Genomic DNA, 19,181 nt, shown 5'->3' with positions numbered 1-19,181 from the left:
ATTACGACTACCTTAAGACCTACTGAACTACATGCAACACCTTACAACATCCACCATCATTGTCAAGCCAAGGGACCAATCCTGGTTCAATGAGGAGCTTAGGAAAACAAAGAAACAAAAATATTTAAAACACAGGAAGAGGAAATTCAACCCATCATGTCTACGGACCGTAAAAGAGTTCTCCAGAAATATCCCACTTCCCAACTCATGGTTCCTAGCCCTGTAGGTTACAGCATTTCAATGCATGCTCAAGTGCTTTTTAAATGTCACCAGGGTTTCTACATCTGTCAACCTTTCAGACAATGAGTTCCAGCTCTTCACCAGCTTCTGGGTGGAATAGATTTCTCAATCCTTCTACCAATTACTGAAACCCGTTGGTTATTGACCTCTCAGCGAAAACAGCTCCTTCATATCTACTCTATCAGATGTGACTGCATCCTGGTATAAAGCATTCAGGTAACTTTCCCCCTCCCTGGTGTGTCGCAGAGTCTGCAGCTCAGCCTCCAGCTAATGATTCTGAGCCAAAGTTCCTCAAGCCACAAACACTTACTGCAGATGTGTTTGCCTGAGATCACAATGTTATCCAGGGGCTCCCACATGCTGCAGCCTTGACACATCATCTGTCGTGCCATCCTTAATATTTTTTAAATAATTACTTAATTATATTAATCACTTATTTATGTTGCTTTCTTGTGTATTTCATTAAATTTACCACCAAATTGTGTACTATTTTAAAGCTTAAGGATAGAATAGAAATTACCCACTTATCAGATACTCACCAAACAGCTAGCTCCTTTCTCGGTAGTAGAGCAAGAACCAATTTCTATGGGGGGAGAAAGATAGAAAGAGGAAACAAACAACTCTTTCTCCCAACTCCCCTCTCACCAAACTCCAAGTCGTCACTCAATTAGATCAGCTGCACTCCATTTCCAAAGGCTGCACTAAAGAACCCTGAATTTATAGTCAACTGAACTGGGGCTACAGTAACCAGATTCATCCAGTTAGCTAATTAACTACTCAGCTCCTACAGCTGAGAGTGAGTTTACCCTGTCTAAACTGCAAGAAAGAAAGAACTTAGTCTGCTTCCACAGTACTTTCCAGTCACTACTAATTATAGGCTAGGTTAGATTTTAAAGAACAAAATTAACACAAAATCCCCTCACCAAACTCCAGGTCTTCACTCAGTCGGCTGCACTCTTTTTTTTTCCTGCTCTACCTTCATGGGTCTGTGGATGAGCGTTCAAAGATCCCTCTGTTCCTCTACACTGCTCAGTATCCTACCATTCATTGTGCATTTCCTTACCTTGTTTGACCTCCCAAAATGCATAACCTCACACTTCTCCGGTCTGATTTCCATTTGTCACTTTTCTGTGCAGCTGACCAGTCCATTGATATGTTCCTGAAGTCTGAGCTTTCTTCCGCACTCTGTCACATGAATTTTTTTTAATCATTTGCAAACTTCATGCCCCCTACGTTTAGATCAAAATTATTGATATATATCCCAAAAAAGCAAGAGGCCTTGGATCTTCAGAATCCCATCGGAAATAGTCTTCTGGCCACGAAAACAATCATACATTAATTATCCTTTGCTTCGACCACTAAGTCGATTCCAGATACAAGGTTGAGGCATTTGCAAAACCACCTTCAGCCAGAAGTGCCAAGTTGATAATCCATCTCACCCTCCTCCCAAGGTATCCAGCATCACATATGCCAGTCTTCAACCAATTTGATTCTCTCCACATGATGTCAAGAAATGGCTGAAAGCACTGATTACTGCAAAGGCTATGGACCCTGACAACATTCCAGCAATAGTACTGAAGGCTTGTGCTCCAGAACTAGCTGGGCCACTAGCCAAGCCATTCCAGTACAGTTACAACATTGGCATCTACCTGGCAATGTGGAAAATTGCCTAGGTACATCCTGTCCATAAAAAACAAGACAAATTCAACGTGGCCAATTATTACCCCATCAGTCAACTCTCAATCATCAGTAAAGTAATGGAAGGTACCATTGACAGTGCTATCAACTGGCACTTGCTTAGCAATAACCTGCTCACTGATGCTCAGTTTGCGTTCCACCAGGGCCACTTGGCTCCTGACCTTGTTACAGCGTTGGCTCAAACATGGACAAAAGGGCTGAGCCCAAGAGGTGAGGTGAGAATGACTGCCCTTGACATCAAGGCAGCATTTGACCAAATGGCATCAAGGAGCCTTGAAAAACTGCAGTCAACGGGAATCAGGGGGAAATGATTGGAGTCATACTTAGCACAAAGAAAGATGGTTGTGGTCGACAACCTCCAACAATTGGAGGTCAATCATCTCTGTCCCAAAACATCGCTGTATGAGTCACAGGGTACTGCCCTAGGCCCAACCATCTTCAGCTGCTTCATCAATGAATTTCCTTCTGTCATACGGTCAGGAGAGGGAATGTTTACTGACAATTGCACAATGTTCAATACCATTCGCGACTTCTCATACTGAAGCAGTCCGTGTCCATATGAATGTTATGTACGCAGCAAGACCTGGACAATATTCAAGCTTCGGCTGACAAGTGCCAAGTAATATTTGCACCAAGTGCCAACCAATGATCATCTCGAACAAGAGAGGGCCTAACAATTCTTCTTGACATTCGATGGCAGTACCATTGCGAAACCCTGCATCAACAACATTCTGGAGGTTACCATTGGCTAGAAACTGAACTGGATCAGCCATATAAACACTATAGCTAGAAGAGTATGTCAGAGGCTTGGAATTTTCCAGCAAGTTGTCCACCATCTACAAGACACAAGTCAGGAGTGTGATGGAATACTTTCCACTTGCCTGGATGAGTACAGCTCCGACACTCAAGAAGCTTGACACCATTCAGGGCAAAGCACCCCATCCACCACCTTAACCATTTACTCCCTCTACCACCGGCACATAGAGGCAGCAGTGTGTACCATAAACAAGATGTACTACAGCAACTCATCAAGCCTTCTTCAACAGCATCTTCCAGACCCATGACCCCTACCACCTAGAAGGACAAGCACAACAGATGCATGGGAACACCACCACCTGCAAGTTCCCCCCAAGGCACTCACCATCCTGATTTGGAAATATACCTTTACTATCGCTGGAAACTCCTGGAGCTCCCTCCCTAATAGCACTTTGGGTGTACCTGCACCACATGGACTGTAGTGGTTCAAGGAGGCAGCTCACCTCCACCTCCTCAAGTGCAATTAGGAATGGGCAATAAATGCTGGCCTAGCCAGCGATGCCCACATTCCATGAAAGTATAAATAAAAACTTTGCAATTGCCCTTGGCTCCCATGGCTATTACTTTTCCGACTAGTCTGTCACATGGCACCTTGACAAAAGCCTTACTAAAATCCATGTAGACTTCACCAAAAACACTACTCCCACTGACCCTGTTTGGTATCTTCTCAAAAAATACAAGCTAGACAGACATAATCCTCCCCTAACAAAACCATGCTAACCCATGCCTTTCTAAATGAGAATTTATCCTGTTCCTCAAATATTTCAAAATTTCTCAATTTCCTCATAATTTGTCCAGCACCAAGCTTAGGCTGACGGGCCTGTAATTACTTTGTCTATCTCTTCTTCCCTTTTTAACCTATAGTACAATGTTAACAGTCCACCGGCACCAAGCCCACAGCCAGAGATGACTGTAAAATGGTGATCAGGGCCTCTATTTCTTCACTTGCTTCTCTTAGCAGCCTGGTGATTTATCCACTTTCAAAGATGCTAACCTCCTAAATATTTCCTGTTTCACTATGCTTAACACTATCCAACATTTCACTCTGCTCCTGAACTATAATGTCTACATCGTGTCCCTCTCTTGTGAAGACGGGCACAAAGTATTCATGCACTATGCCCAAGTTTTCCACTTCCACTCACTATTTAACTTTCTGGTCTCTAATCAGCCCTACTTTTTCCTTAGTTATCCTCTTGCTCTTTATGGATTTATAAAAATATCTTTGCGCTTTTCCTGATTTTACTCACCAATACTTATTCATGCCCTCTCTTTGCTATCCTAATTTCCTTTTTAATTTTACCCCTACACTTTCTATACTCTAAGCTTTCTGCAGTAGTTAGCGCTCAATATTGTATGTAAGCTTCCCTTTTTTTGTTCATTCGTTCATGGGGCAAGGGCGTCGCTCGCTAGGCCAGCATTTATTGTCCATCCCTAATTGCCCTTGTTCAGAGGGCGTTTAAGAGCCAACCACATTGCTGTGGGTCTGGAGTCACATGTAGGCCAGACCAGGTAAGGACAGCAGATTTCCTTCCCTAAAGGACACTAGTGAACCAGATGGGTTTTTACGACAACCAGCAATGATTTTGTGGTCACCATCAGACGCTGAATTCAAATTTCACCATCTCACCGTGGTGGGATTTGAACCTAGGTCCCCACAGCATTACCCTGGGTCTCTGGAATACTGGAGTTCTGGTGAACAGTCATATGGACTCAAAACGTTAACTGTATTCCTCTCCGCAGATGCCGTCAGACCTGCTGAGTTTTTCCAGGTATTTTTGTTTTTGTCTCTGGAATACTAGTCCAGTGACAATAGCACTATGCTCCTTGACTTCCTGGGGTTCTAGATTTGGGATAATGACAAAATACTGTGGATGCTGACTATCTGAAATAAAGACAGAGAATGCTGGAAATACTCAGCAGGTCTGGGAAGTACCTGTGGAGAGAGAATCAGAGTTAACATTTCGTGCTCAATATGACTCTTGTTCAAAATTGAAGGAAGTTAGAAATGTGAAGAGGTTTTATGCTGTTGAAAGGGGGGAGGGGAAAGGGGGAGAACAAAAGAGAAGTTCAGGAAAAGGGTAGAGGTTGCGGGTGATTAAATGACAAGGATATAATGGAACAAAGGCAAATGATGTAATGGGACAACGGCAAACAGAGTGGTAATGGTTGTAGCAGAGAGGCAAAGCTTTTGTCCAAAGTAAATGTAAATGCCAGAATAGCTTGGGACAGAACAGCTCTGTCCAAAAGTAAAAAAAATCAAGGACAAGATTCAGACTCAAGATAGCAGAAAATCAGAATCAAAAGGGGTCAGGGATTACGATCTGAAATACGGATTAAAACCACTTCTACCTTCATTCAGCAACACGTTTGTTTCTCTTTACTCTAGATTTGGGAGTCCCACTCTTTTTTCTTTGGAAACGTATTTGTTCTGAACCCTTTCAATCTCCTCCTTGAATGCCTCCCACTAGCCAGTTACTTTTGCCCAAGCGTGCGCATCGTAAAATTGGCCTTTTCTCAACTTAAAACTTTTACTCTTGGTCTTTTTTTTGTCCTTTCCATAACAATGCTATACCTGGTTGAATTATGATCATTACCAATAAAATCTCTACCACTGATAACCCTTCCATCCACCCAGCTTTGCCCAACTTCCTTTCCTGAAACAAAGTCCAAACTGCCCTTCTCGTTGGACTTGCTCCGAATGCATTTTAATAATTCTGCACCCTCTGTACCTATTACACTGATTCTACTGCAGTTAGTTAAATGTTAACTGAAATCATGACAATTACAGCCCTATGGTTTTTGCACTTCTCAGCAATTTTCCTCCATATTTGCTCTTTTCTCTCCCTCTGACTGTTTGGGGTATAGTACGTTCTATAGCATATTGGGGTTTATAGTACATTCCCAGCAGACTGTCCCTTTTTGTTCTTCAGTTCAAATCTTCTGGCTTCATTTGATGATCCTTCCAGCTTATCATCCCTCTTCATAACTTTGATTGTTTCTTCAACCAATAAGGCTACTCCCACTTTTTAAAAATCCCTCCTCTATCCTGTCTGAAAACCTGAGACTAGAATGTTAAGCTGCCATTCCTGCCCTTCTTTTAAGTCATGTTTCAGTAATAGTTATATCATACTCCCAGTGTCCGTGCCCTCAACTCACTTGTCATACATTGACATAACCATGGGGAAATTCTTTTGTTTTCTCTGCCTTTCATACTTGCTTACAATCTTCTGTTCTCCATTTCCAGCTTTGCTTCTGAATCTCCACTCAGGCTCCCATCCCCCTCCACAACAACTCCAGCAAACCTCACTGCCACAATATTGATCCTGGCCCTGTTGAGATGCAAACTGGTTTGCACAGTGTCATGCCCAGTGACGGCATGTCCTATTCATAACTTTAAATGTAGGCTGCATTCAGTATATAATATTCGGGAACTGTCTTTTATTTGAAAATGGCTATGAACAAGACTGCTAAGATGGCTGCCAGAGGTCAGGTGACTTTCGCAATTTCTGGATAGACATAGGATTAACTCATGCCTGAGAATGCCTCTAAAATGTTCTGAAGTGGGTTTCTCAGGTGCAAAGTGACCATCCTTAGCAGCTCAGTGGAAGAAATCTAACAAACAATGGCTGCCAGATGTATCGGAGCTGTGAGCACGGAACATTAAATAAAGTCTTCTACGGCGTTATGTATAGTATGTTGATGGGTTATCAATCACCCCCCCATTGTGTATCAATCACCCTGGCTCCAACACATTATGTGGAAAATGGAAGGCACTGAAACTTGCCATCATGTGTCCAAAACTGGCTGCAGATAACAAATTGATTAGCCCAGAAACCAGGGAGAAGCTAGTCAGTCTACACAAGAACAGAGTCTGCAAAGAACATCAGCAGCCAAAGGCAGTAAAATCCATGCTTCAAAAACCTGGACACTGTTACATCTTAAAAGTCTCCCAACCAGTTCCTTTTTCAAAGCCTATCAGAACTGATACTTGACTTTCTGGTAAGAAAACTACAGGTGACTCACTTTATGAACTGCTGAAGTTCCATTTCTTCGAGGGAATCCTGTAATAATCCTGATATATGACTCCAATTTTGAACCCATCTAAATTACAGTTCCGGAGTGAAAACACTGCCTTCAGCTGGCCTGCAACAACTGTGTTCCCGAAGCCAATCAGGTAAACCATGCTTTTGGTTACAACCTGTAAAAGTGTAAAATTCTCCTGAAATGTTTCTTTCTCGTGTGTGCGTGCACACGAGTGACATAGCATTTAGATTTTCAGGATGAATGTGTGAATAAATAATTCTCTTTTATTTAAACCCACGAAAGCTTGTTGCTGATTGTTTAATAATTGAGTGGTTGAGAAACATACATACCTTGGGGCAAATTTTATGTTCCCGCTGAAGTCAGTGGAGTTTAGAATGGCTCGCCGCATTTTACATCCCCATCCCCGCTGAGGCCGTAAAATTCCGGCCCTCCTCTTCCAAAAACACTGATTACGGACAGTAAGGGAAAGGGTACAAGGGCTTCAGTTTTCACCTGACTCTGTCCATAACAATAGGCTCCACCATGCCCAGAATAAGTCCAACATGGACCACAATCTCTAGCTCTTCACTCCATCCTTTCCGCCACCCCCCCCCCCCCCCTCAAAGCTCTACAGCCAGTTACATCCTTGACACTGGCACCAAGGAAGCAACATGTAGTTATATCTGCGGCCACAGAAATGCTTTTCCGTTCCCTTATTGATTCCCTATTGCTTTCTGATCTTTCTTCCCCCATCCTTCATACAGCTGAGCCACTAATTGTACTGCGAATTTGGTTGTGGCTGAAGCCAATACCCTCACCAGTATTCAGTATGAATTACGGATTAGAGAGCAAGTTGCAGTTGGGACACCTGCACAAACTGACTGGTCCTCCTGGTCAGTCTGGTAGTCACCCATTCCCACTTAGCCTGCTCATTCTTAATCAAAAATGCAATCACGTTGTGCTATTCACATAGTGCTTAGCCTCGTGAATATACTACAATAAAATCAGCTGCTGTCAAACTCCACCTGCTGACAACACTTACTGCATGTGAATGTCCACGACACAGGAACTGTCTTCGCATTCCCACTTAGCACAAGTGTGCCTTTGCCAGGAGCATTATCAGGTGTACCTAAAACTGAGGTGCCAAACTGGCAAAGCCAAAACACAGGACTACAAGCTTGCTGAACAGTGAAAGTAGAATGTGATGGACAGAGTAAAACATCCCACAACCAACATATCAAAGCTCTGCATTCCTGCCATATCCAACTGAGTGGAGAACAATTAAATAACTAACTGGAGGAGGTGCTATGAACATTCCCATCCACAATGAAGGAAGAGCCCAGCATGCAAGTCCAAAAGGTAAAAGGTTGAAGCGTTTGCAACTTCAGCCAGAAGCGCCGAGTTGACGATCATCTTTCTCCACCTAAGGTCCCCAGCATTACAGATGCCTGTTGAGCGGAGATGGTGGCGTAGTGGTAATGTCACTGGACTAGTAGTAATCCAGGGGTCCAGGATAATGCTTGAGGGACATGGATTCAAATCCCACCATGGCAGCTGGAGGAATTTAAATTCAATTAATAATTCAGGAATATAAAGCTAGTGACCATGAAAACTACCATTGATTGCCATAAAAACCCATCCTGGTTCACTAATGTCCTTTAAGGAAGGAAATCTGCCATCCTTACCTGGTCAGGCCTACATGTGACTCCAAACCCACAGTAACGTGGTTGACTGCCTTCTGAAATGGCCTAGCCACTCAGTTTCAAGAGCAATTAGCAACAAATGCTGGCATTGCCAATAATGCCCACATACCATAAGAGAATACAAAAATGTTTTCAGCCAATCGATTCACTCCACATTTTAATCAAGAAATGTCCCCAGTGCACTGGATACAGCAAAGGTTATGGGCCCTGACAACATCCTGGTTTTAGCAGTGAAGACTTGTGCTCCAAAACTGGTTGTACCTCTAGCCAAACTGTTCCAGTACAAAACCGGCATCTACCCAACAACGTGGAAAACCGCCCGATTATGTCCTGTCCACACAAAGGACGAACCAATCTGGCAACTACCATCCCATCAATCTACCCGATTATTGGGAAAACGATGGAGGGGTTGTCAACAGTGCTATCAAGCGGCACTTATTCACCAATACTCCATTTGAGTTTGCTAGGGCCACATGGCTCCTGATCCAACAGAGGTGCTGGTGAGAAGTGACTGAAGCATTCTGGGAGAAGTCACCGCAGCCACCGCGACTCAGGAGGGAATCGAGGAGGACCCACTGTCAAAGAACGGAATAGCCCAAACATTACATTGCTGTAGTGTTTCCATCCCTCCCTCCTCCTCAAATCTAAGAGAGAGGAAGAGGCATTGCCTTCAGGAGTGCACCAGACCTGTGAGGGAAAACTCTGAAAGTGGATTTTAAAGAAAAAGCAGCTGAATGGTGAGTAAATCCTGGGAGCAGACTCAGAGGGAGGAGCACCAGAGCGGTGACCTCGGGGCACAGAGTAACTGAAGCCAAAACTGAAAAGTGACATCACAGGAAAGCTGTGACCTGATTGGTTGGTAGGAATCTGCACCAAATTTGAAAAAAAAAACACTGCAAAGGTAATTACTAAGTCGAGATGGCTGGGCAGGTGATGTGCTGTAGCTGTATGATGTGGGAGATGGCAGATCCCATTGCGAGCCGCAGTGACCACATCTGCAGCAAGTGTTGGTTGCTGGAGGAACTCCGGCTCAGAATTGATGAGCTGGAGTCCCGAGCTCTGGACGCTGTGGCACATTCAGAAAGGGGAGAGTTACCTGGACGCTTTGTTTCAGGAGGCGGTCACACCCGGTAGATTAAGTACCTCAAGTTCGGTCAGTGGTCATGGTCAGCAGGGTGTGACCGCAAGTGAGGTAGGTAGAGGGATCCTGTGTTCAGGAACAGAGGAGCCTCAGCGCTTGACCTTGTCCAACAGGTACGAGGTACTTGCTCCCTGTGTGGACGAGGAACAGGGCTGTAGGGAGGATGAGCCAGCTGACCACGGCACCGTGGCACAGGAGGCCATTCAAGAGGAGGGGGGAGCAAAAAGACAAGTGGTAGTTGTAGGGGATTCTATAATTAGGGGAATTGACAGCATCCTTTGTAAGCAGGATCAAGAGACCCGCATGGTATGTTGCCTGCCCGGTGCCAGGGTGAGGGACATCTCTGACCGGCTTGAAAGGATATTGGAGAGGGGAAGATCCAGTTGTTGTGGTCCACGTTGGGACAAATAACATAGGTAAGACCAGGAAAGAGAACCTGTTTAGGGATTATCAGGAACTAGAAACTAAATTAAAGAACTGGTCTTCAAGGGTTATAATCTCCGGATTACTATCCGAGCCACGAGCAAATTGGCATAGGGACGCGAGAATAAGGGAAGTAAACACGTGGCTAAAGGAGTGGTGCGGGAAAGAGGGGTTCCATTTCATGGGGCACTGGCATCAGTATTGTAACAGGAAGGATCTGTACCGTTGGGACGGTCTCCACCTGAACCGATCTGGGACCAATGTTCTAGTGAAAAGGGTAAATAGGGTGGTCAACAGGACTTTAAACTAGAAAATTGGGGGGGGGGGGGGGGGGGGGGAGGTAAAACTCCAAGAAGTATGACTAATGGGAAACAAAGCAGCAGGTTAGCGCGTTGGGGGGGTGGTGGATTCAACTTCATGGAAAATTATAAAAAACTGAAAAGAAAGGAGAGGCTATTAAAGTCTCCAGAACACAAAATAGGACAGAGTGTTTGGAAAGGGCTAGAAATCTAACTTCAAGCACATCAGATAAAGAGACGACAATAAGAAAGGGGACGGGAAATTCAGGACTGAAGGTGTTGCATCCGAATGCACGCAGTATACAAAATAAGGTAAATGTGCTTGTGGCGCAGATTGAAATTGGCAGGTATGATGTGGTGGGCATCACGGAGATATGGCTGCAAGGGGATCAGGACTGGGAGCTAAATATCCAAGGATATACATCCTATCGAAAAGATAGGCAGGTTGGCAGAGGGGGTGGAGTTGCTTTGTTAGTAAGAAATGAAATTAAATCGATAGCAAGAAATGACGTAGGGTCAGATGATGTAGAATCTGTGTGGGTAGAGCTGAGGAACAGCAAAGGTGAAAAAACCATAATGGGAGTTATGTACAGGCTTCCGAACAGTAGTCAGGATGTGGGGCACAAGATACACCTGGAGATAGAAAAGGCGTGTAAGAAAGGCAAGGTTACAGTGATCATGGGGGATTTCAATATGCAGGTAGACTGGGAAAATCAGGTTGGTAGTGGATCCCAAGAAAAGGAATTTGTGGAATGTCTACGAGATGGCTTTTTGGAGCAGCTTGTGGTGGAGCCCACTGGGGAACAGGCAATTATAGATTTAGTGATGTGTAATGAGGCAGATTTGATAAGGGAGCTTAAGGTGAAGGAACCCTTACCCCTTACGAGGAAGTGACCATAATATGATAGAATTTACCCTGCAATTTAAGAGGAAAAAGCTGGAATCAGATGTAACGGTATTACAGTTGAATAAAGGTAACTACAGAGTCATGAGGGAGGAGCTGACCAGAATTGACTGGGAGATGAGCCTAGCAGGAAAGACAGTGGAACAGCAATGGTAGGAGTTTCTGGGAGTAATTTGGGAGACACAGCAAAAATTCATCCCTAGGAAGAAGAAGCATACTAAAAAGGGAGGAAGAGGCAACCATGGCTGACTTCCCTAGTCAGGGACAGCATAAAAGCTAAAGAGAAAGCAAATAATGCGGCAAAGAGCAGAGGGAAACCAGGGGGATTGGGAAGCCTACAAAGACCAACAGAGGACAACTAAAAAAGAAATAAAGAGGGAGAAGATTAAATATGAGGGGAAACTAGCCAGTAATATAAGAGAAGATGGCAAGAGTTTTTTTAGATATATAAAAGGGTAAGAGAGAGGCAAAAGTGGACATTGGGCCGCTGGAAAATGACGCTGGAGAAGTAGTAGTGGGGAACAAAGAAATGGAAGGGGAATTGAATAGGTACTTTGCGTCAGTCTTCACAGTGGAAGACACGAGTAACATCCCCAAAGTTCAAGAGAGTCGGGGGCAGAGGTGAGTATGGTGGCCATTACCAAGGAGAAGGTGCTAGGAAAACTGAAAGGTCTGAAGGTGGATAAATCACCTGGACCAGATGATTACACCCCAGAGTTCTGAAGGAGATAGCTGAAGAGATAGTGGAGGCGTTAGTGGCGATCTTTCAGGAATCACTCGAGTCAGGGAGGGTCCCAGAGGACTGGAAAATCGCTAATGTAACCCCCCTGTTTAAGAAGGGAGTGAGGCAAAAGACGGGAAATTACAGGCCGATTAGCCTGACCTCGGTCGTTGGTAAGATTTTAGAGTCCATTGTTAAGGATGAGATTTCAGAATACTTGGAAGTGCATGGTAAAATAGGGCAAAGTCAGCATGGTTTCATCAAGGGGAGGTCATGCCTGACAAATCTGCTAGAGTTCTTTGAGGAGGTAACGAGTAGGTTAGACAAAGGAGAGCCAACGGATGTTATCTACTTGGACGTCCAGAAGGCCTTTGACAAGGTGCCGCACAGGAGGCTGCTCAGTAAGATAAGAGCCCATGGTGTTAGAGGCAAGGTACTAGCATGGATAGAAGATTGGCTGTCTGGCAGGAGGCAGAGAGTGGGGATAAGGGGGTCCTTCTCAGGATGGCGGCCGGTGACCAGTGGAGTTCCGCAGGGGTCAGTGTTGGACCACAACTTTTCACATTAATGATCTAGATGAAGGAACTGATGGCATCCTGGCTAAGTTTGCAGATGATACAAAGATAGATGGAGGAACAGGTAGTATTGAGGAGGTGGGGAGGCTGCAGAAGGATTTGGACAGGTTAAGAGAATGGGCAAAAAAGTGGCAGATAGATTACAACGTGGAGAAGTGTGAGGTCATGCACTTTGGTAGGAAGAATAGAGGCATAGACTATTTTCTAAATGGGGAGAGAATTCAGAAATCTGGAGTGCAAAGGGACTTGGGAGTCCTTGTCCAGGATTCTCTTAAGGTTAACTTGCAGGTTGAGTCGGTAGTTAGGAAGGCAAATGCAATGTTGGCATTTATTTCAAGAGGACTAGAATATAAAATCAGGGATGTGCTGCTGCGGCTTTATAAGGCTCTGGTCAGACCACATTTAGAATATTGTGAGCAATTTTGGGCCCCGTATTTCAGGAAGGATGTTCTGGCCCTGGAGAGGGTCCAGAGGAGGTTCAGAAGAACGATCCCAGGAATGAAGGGCTTAACATATGAGGAACGTTTGAGGACTCTGGGTCTATACTCGATGGAGTTTAGAAGGATGAGGGGGGATCTGATTGAAACTTACAGAATACTGAAAGGCCTGGATGGAGTGGATGTGGGGAAGATGTTTCCATTAGTAGGAGAGACTAGGATCCCGAGGGCACAGCCTCAGAGTAAAGGGAAGACCTTTTAGAACAGAGATGAGAAACTTCTTTAGCCAGAGAGTGGTGAATCTATGGAATTCATTGCCACAGAAGGCTGTGGAGGCCAGGTCATTGAGTGCATTTAAGACCGAGATAGATAGGTTCTTGATGGGTAAGGGGATCAAAGGTTACGGGGAGAATGCGGGAGAATGGGGTTGAGAAACTTATCAGCCATGATTGAATGGCGGAGCAGACTCGATACGTCTTATGGTCTTATCTCATCACAGCCTTGGTCCAAACATAGACAAAAGAGCTGAACTCAAGAGATGAGGCGAATGCGACTGCCTTTGACATCAAGGCAGCATTTGACTGAGTGGGGCATCAAGGAGCCATGGCAAAGCTTGAGTCAATGGGAATCAGAGGAAAAACACTCTCCGCTAGTTGGAGTCATACCTAGCACAAAGGAAGATGGCTGTGGTTGTTGGAGGCCAATTATCTCAGCCCTGGGACATCACTGCAGGAGTTCCTCAGGGTAGTCTCCTAGGCCCAAATGTTTTCAGCTGCTTTAGCAATGACCGTCCCTCCAATACTAAGTGAGAAGTGACGATGTTTACTGATGATTGCACAGTGTTCAGTACCACTTGAAACTTCTAAAATAATGTTGCAATCCATGCCCAAATGCAGCAAGAGTTGGGCAAAATTCAGGCTTCCATTAATAAGCAACAAGTAATATTCATGGTCAAGTGCCAAATAATGATAATCTCCGACAAGAAAGAATCAAATTCTCTCTCCTTGGCATTTTGTGGGGTTACTATCATTAATACCAGATGAATACAGCTCCAAAAATACTCAAGAGTTCCATCACCATCCAGAACAACAGTACACTTGACTGCACCGTATCCACCAGGGTTCAAAATAGCCAGGGCTGGTGGTCAAATTCACCCTCGAAAGCCCCCAAAAAGTCCAAGAAAAATCAATGATGGGGCAACCAATGAAAGAAAAATCACCCCTGTATATGGAAGAGACAGTATGTGAGAAGCTGTTCCTCTCCATGCTCACTGCTCCAGCAACTCCAATCACAGGCTCCCTCTCTCCCACTCCTGCTGCTCCTCCAGAAACAGAATCAATGATTAGAAGGGCAGCAAGATTGGGAGAGAGGGAGATAACCTGTGATTGAAGGAGCTACAGTATGTCTATACACATACTGGAATGGCAGCCTGAAGCTGTTTAAGAGTGGCTGAGATGTACAAAATCACAGTGGGTGATGAGAGTTAGTGCTGAGCCACTTTTGTGGCTTTCTTTTAGCTGGAGTATTTTTGCAGTTCTACAATATAAAAGAATGGTACAGATGTTTGAAAAAGATGTTTAAAAAGGATGGATTTTACAAGGTGCAAAGTTCCCTGCACCCCACCCCCCACTACCTAAAAAGTCAGTTGGGAGTCCACCCGTGATAAAGCTGGCTGCCCCATAGCCATTTAATGCTTGGCGGGGTGTTAACTGGCTCAAGGCGAGGCTTCTGCCCCATACATGGGAAGAACTCCTACCTTCGCGACTGCCGGTCTATCAGGTTGGATGGGAGCTCTGTCGTCTCAGCAGCTCCAGGTTTATTCGCAGTCCCTGAAGGAAAGGTTTACAGAGGTCGGACTTCACTTAAGTCCGTGGTATCGCCGGGGCCAGGCTGGCAGGACTGCCTGACATCTTCGCTGCGCCCCCCCCACCCCCTGCATAATTGGAGATAGGTCGGAAGCAAGCATGTAGTCAGTGGGAAGGTCACATGCTGGATTTTATGAGCCTCACTGCCTTCAGACTCACTGACAGAGGAATCTAAAATCCAGTCCATGCTGAATCCTGCAGTTTGGATTTTAACTGTATCATGACCCATCCGTATTTTAAAAAGACAGGTTGAAATGCAGAGTTTATGACATCAAACTATGAGGTAATTTAAATATTAAAGCTGAGCAGAGAATAGAGTGTAGCAAACCACAAGGTCTGGTTGGTTCTGTTCTTGTTTTACAAGTTTCAATCCAAGAATTCAGAACAACTTGTTCAAACTCAACATTTTTAAAGACCAAGATTTTGTGCGAAAGTACACAGCTCTATAAACATTCAGGCCAAATTTGCAGGATCTGTACTGAGTGAGGGTTTGGTGTTCATCTGATCCATTCAATGTGCAACCAGAAACCAGTGCTGAAAATATTTGCTATGAAAATAGGTAAAAACTTCAGAGCCCATAACTAGATCTGAATCTCTTATTTACAAATCTAGAGTGGTTCTGGGCTCAAGTTGTGGAGCCCAACTTGGGATATTACTGGATTAAAGCCCAGGTTATTGATGATTTAGAATAATTCTTCCATTTAAATATTGGCAAGGCCAAAACCATTGTTGTTTTCTGCAGGCTTTGAATTTTTTGAAGGAAAAACAATTTAAAAAACCAAACAATTGTGTAGCAACTGGATCGGCTTAGTATTTCTTGCCAGTTTGTGACCTTGACTTTTATCTTTTGATGGAATTTTTTATTATTGTTTAGCAACTGTATTATTTCTCATGGTTGCAAGTGAACAGCTTTCTGCTTTTTATATGGAGTAACTATAGATGATGTTTGTTTGGAAGAAAATAGTCAGTATTAGTATTAATAAAGAAAACAAATACAAAAATTATAAATGGAGTGAGTTTTGCAAATGCTGACAAATGATGCACTTTTTCCATTTCGTTTCTTGAGAATTTCTTTCTATCACATGTAAAAATAAATATAGAGTAAACTCATGCTGCTTTGCTACTATGTATTAATCACAACCTCACTAGCACTTGTGGGTGCTCCTGTGCCAAGGGGTTCCAATCTATGTCTCATTAAAATATAGATGATCATGCGAGGAGGTACATTAGCTTGGGGGAAATAAAAGTCATTGAAATGTGAAGTACATCTGAATTAAGCCATTCGTTATCTGATATTTAGTTTAGTGCTGCAGAATTAATTTGTGTATTCCCCTTCACAGTTGGACCTTTGATAGTCAGTATCCTGATGTGTTTGTTAGCACTCACGTGAGACAAAACTACTGAGGGGAAAGAAACTTGAAATTGGCAGAACAAAACCAATGAATGCTGGAGAGTGCTAACTGCTTGCTTAAAAAGGGGCTGCAGATGTGAGGTTCATTCCTAACATGTTGCCTTGGGCAACATATTTATAATGAAATCTATAAGATGTTTTAAGTTAAAAGATTAATATATATCCTAAAAAAAAACACAAATACAGAGGTAACGTGGCTGCATCAATTAATAAAGGAGTTAGTCAGAATGAGAAAGGAGCCCCTGAAAACCAAAGAAAAAGTAGTCCTTGAAAAATAAAAAAGTAGTCCTTAAGAAAATCTAAAAAAAACGCCCTCAAATAAAAGTTTAATCCTCAGCATCCACCACCTTGCACCAGTGTGTACCATCCACAAGATGCGCTGCAGCAACTTGCTTCACCGACAGCCCCACGATCTCTATCACTCGGGAGAATAAGGGCAACAAATGAATGGGAACACACCACCTGCAAGTTCTCCTCCAAGGTGCACATCATCCTGATTTGGATATATATCTCCATTCCTTCACTGTCACTGGGTCAAAATCCTGATACTCCTCTCTCCCCCCAGCCCCACCAACAGCACTGTGGATGTACCTACACCACATGGACTGCAGCCGTTGAGGTGGCAGCTCACCATCACCTTCTCAGGGGCAGTTAAGGATGGGCAATAAATGCTAGCCTAGGCAGCGATGTTCACATTTATTTGCCTATGGACAAATAAAAGTCAATCTCACAGTTGCTAACAAAAGTATTCATCCAAACATTTGTTATGTATACTATTTTCTTCTTAAAAGGGATACCTGAAAGAGTTTACTTCCTATACATTTAGTAACATCCATTTATATTGACCCATCAGCAGGTGAAACATTTAATGGTCTGCATCCAAAAATATTTTCTCTTCTGTAGATATTACTGTACATCCATTGTCTACACATTGTTTTTCTTCCACTTTTTGTCAGTCATTAATATTTAAGCATAATTATGCAGAACATTAAATGATAGCTGGAAAACTGGCATATGTTTCTGCGATCTGGTACAACAGAAAGTGGTTACAGCAAGTCGCTTACATACTTTCAGAAGGAAACAAGATGACTGTGAGAGATGAAAAGATTTGCTGAAAGGCTTAGGTGCAGCAGTTGTGGGGGGCTGGGGGGGGGATCTCATTCGGAGCAGAAACACCAGCAGAGACCAGTAAGATAGTATTACCAGATTCTGTGGTCAGTTTTGATGAAAAGTCATAGTTGCTGCCAGATCTGAATACTTCCCGGCATTTTCTGTTTTTATTTTAAGCAATCAGTTTTGAAAACAAACTCATAGGAACAGAGTAAGCGACAAACCAAATGGTATCTGAGATCCCAGCATTGCAACCTGTGGGCTTACCTGGTCTCTTTCTTGCTTTTTCATGTCCCAGCTGACCCAGATCATTGCACCCACAGGTGTAAACAGTCCCATCATCGAGGACAAAAACAGTATGTCTGCGGCCACATCCCACATCGCGAATCTTTTTGTTCTGGAAAAACTCACAGGTCCTTGGTTCTAAAACAACCTCCTCGTCGATGCCACCAAGTCCAAGCTGTCCAAATGATGTATTACCCCAACACAACATGGCTATTCTGTACAACTTCGGTCTCTGCAGCCTCAATCGGCCTGCCTCGGTCGGACTGATCCCTGTTTTGAGTTGAGAGCAAAGAGGATAGATGGGTTAATCAGAGCATACAGCATGACAGCCCCCATTAAACTCCAAGGCCTGCAATGACTCTCTCGCCTGGTGGCACCCGTTCTACGGTCGCTTGATTGTTCTCAGAACAATAAAGGAACTACAGGAAGATTGGGATGTTGGAATGGGCAGGGCAGGAGCAAGATGAGATGGAGGTGAGGGATGGGGATGGCAGCAGTGGAGATTCAGGGGAATGATGGAGTAGGGCGGAGAAGGGCTGGGGAGAGGGAGGGGTGTGAGGGGAAGAGATGGAGGAATGGGCGGTGGGGGGGGAGAGGAAGAGTGGGCGGGGGGAGGTGCGGACTGTGGGGGAGGAGCAGACAGGGGGGAGGGAGGGAGGCAGGGGGAGGGAGTGGGGGGCTGCTGCGGCATTGGGGCAAGCGAGGGAGGGGCAAGGGGTCTGGGAGGGGGTGTCGGGGAGAGGGCGAGGTCGAAGCGAGGCGGATGGGGTGAGGGGGGTTGGGGAAAGGGAATGGCGGGTGGAGAGAGGGCGAGGGAATGGGGAGGGGGTGGGAATGGGGGGGGATGCGGAGAAAGGGGAGGGAATGGGGGGTGGGGAGAAAGGGGAGGGAATGGGGGGTGGGGAGGGAATGGGGGGTGGGGAGAAAGGGGCGGGAATGGGGGAGTGGGGAGAGAATGGGAATGGGGGGGTGGGCAGAGGGGGGTGGGGAAAGGGGGAGGGAATGGGGGGGTGGGGAGAGGGGGAGGGTATGGGAATGGGGGGGTGGGGAGAAAGGGGAGGGAATGGGGGTGGGCGGGGCTGGGCGGACTCTTCAGAGGGCGGAGGAGCGAACAGCGCACCGAAAACACAAACTGTCGCCGCTCCATCTCTTGACATATAACCGCCCTGAAGCAGCTCCTACATATCACCCTGGGTAATGAGGGGATGGGGCCCTGGGTACCGGTTTCCTGAGCGGCCCCGCTCCCGTCACCTGATCCAACAACTTTTCCAGAAAAGCCTCGGAAGCAGCTTCTCCCGCTGTGTCAAACCGCCGGAAGTGACGCCACAATCCGGCCGGGTCAAGTCCGCTCCGCACGAGGGCGGCCTCTCACCGAGATCAGTGAGCATGCGCGGTGGCTGCTATCTCCGCGTTCAGCGAGCATGAGTGGCCGTGGGTCTCACCGAGGTCAATGAGCATGCTGCTTCCAGAACTATCTCCGATGATTCGCGGTTTACTTTTTTCCAGGGTGAGGTAGGGTAGGGAGAAAAT

The 19,181-nt window shown here is 45.0% G+C and overlaps 1 protein-coding gene across 2 annotated transcripts in view; it reads right to left on the bottom strand.

Annotated features, from left to right (window-relative positions):
- Nucleotides 1-18,971, bottom strand: part of herc4 (HECT and RLD domain containing E3 ubiquitin protein ligase 4) — a 140,456-nt gene extending 121,485 nt beyond the window's left edge. The window contains exons 1-2 of one of the 2 annotated variants that reach the window (XM_078565854.1): nt 18,903-18,971; nt 17,634-17,921 (exon numbers count right to left, since the gene is read on the bottom strand). In XM_078565854.1, the coding sequence (XP_078421980.1) occupies nt 17,634-17,859 (226 nt within the window). In that variant the 5' untranslated portion in view covers nt 17,860-17,921; nt 18,903-18,971. Of the gene's footprint in view, nt 1-17,633; nt 17,922-18,872 lie in introns of both variants that reach the window. The other variant, XM_078565853.1, reaches the window with a different exon arrangement.
- Nucleotides 18,972-19,181: the final 210 nt, after the last annotated feature.

The sequence above is a fragment of the Cetorhinus maximus genome, chromosome 20 (assembly GCF_964194155.1).
Source record: "Cetorhinus maximus chromosome 20, sCetMax3.hap1.1, whole genome shotgun sequence".
NCBI classification, from domain to species: Eukaryota; Metazoa; Chordata; class Chondrichthyes; order Lamniformes; family Cetorhinidae; genus Cetorhinus; species Cetorhinus maximus.
The sequence above is the reverse complement of the archived record's forward strand: the minus strand, read 5'-3'. Positions and strand labels throughout refer to the sequence as shown.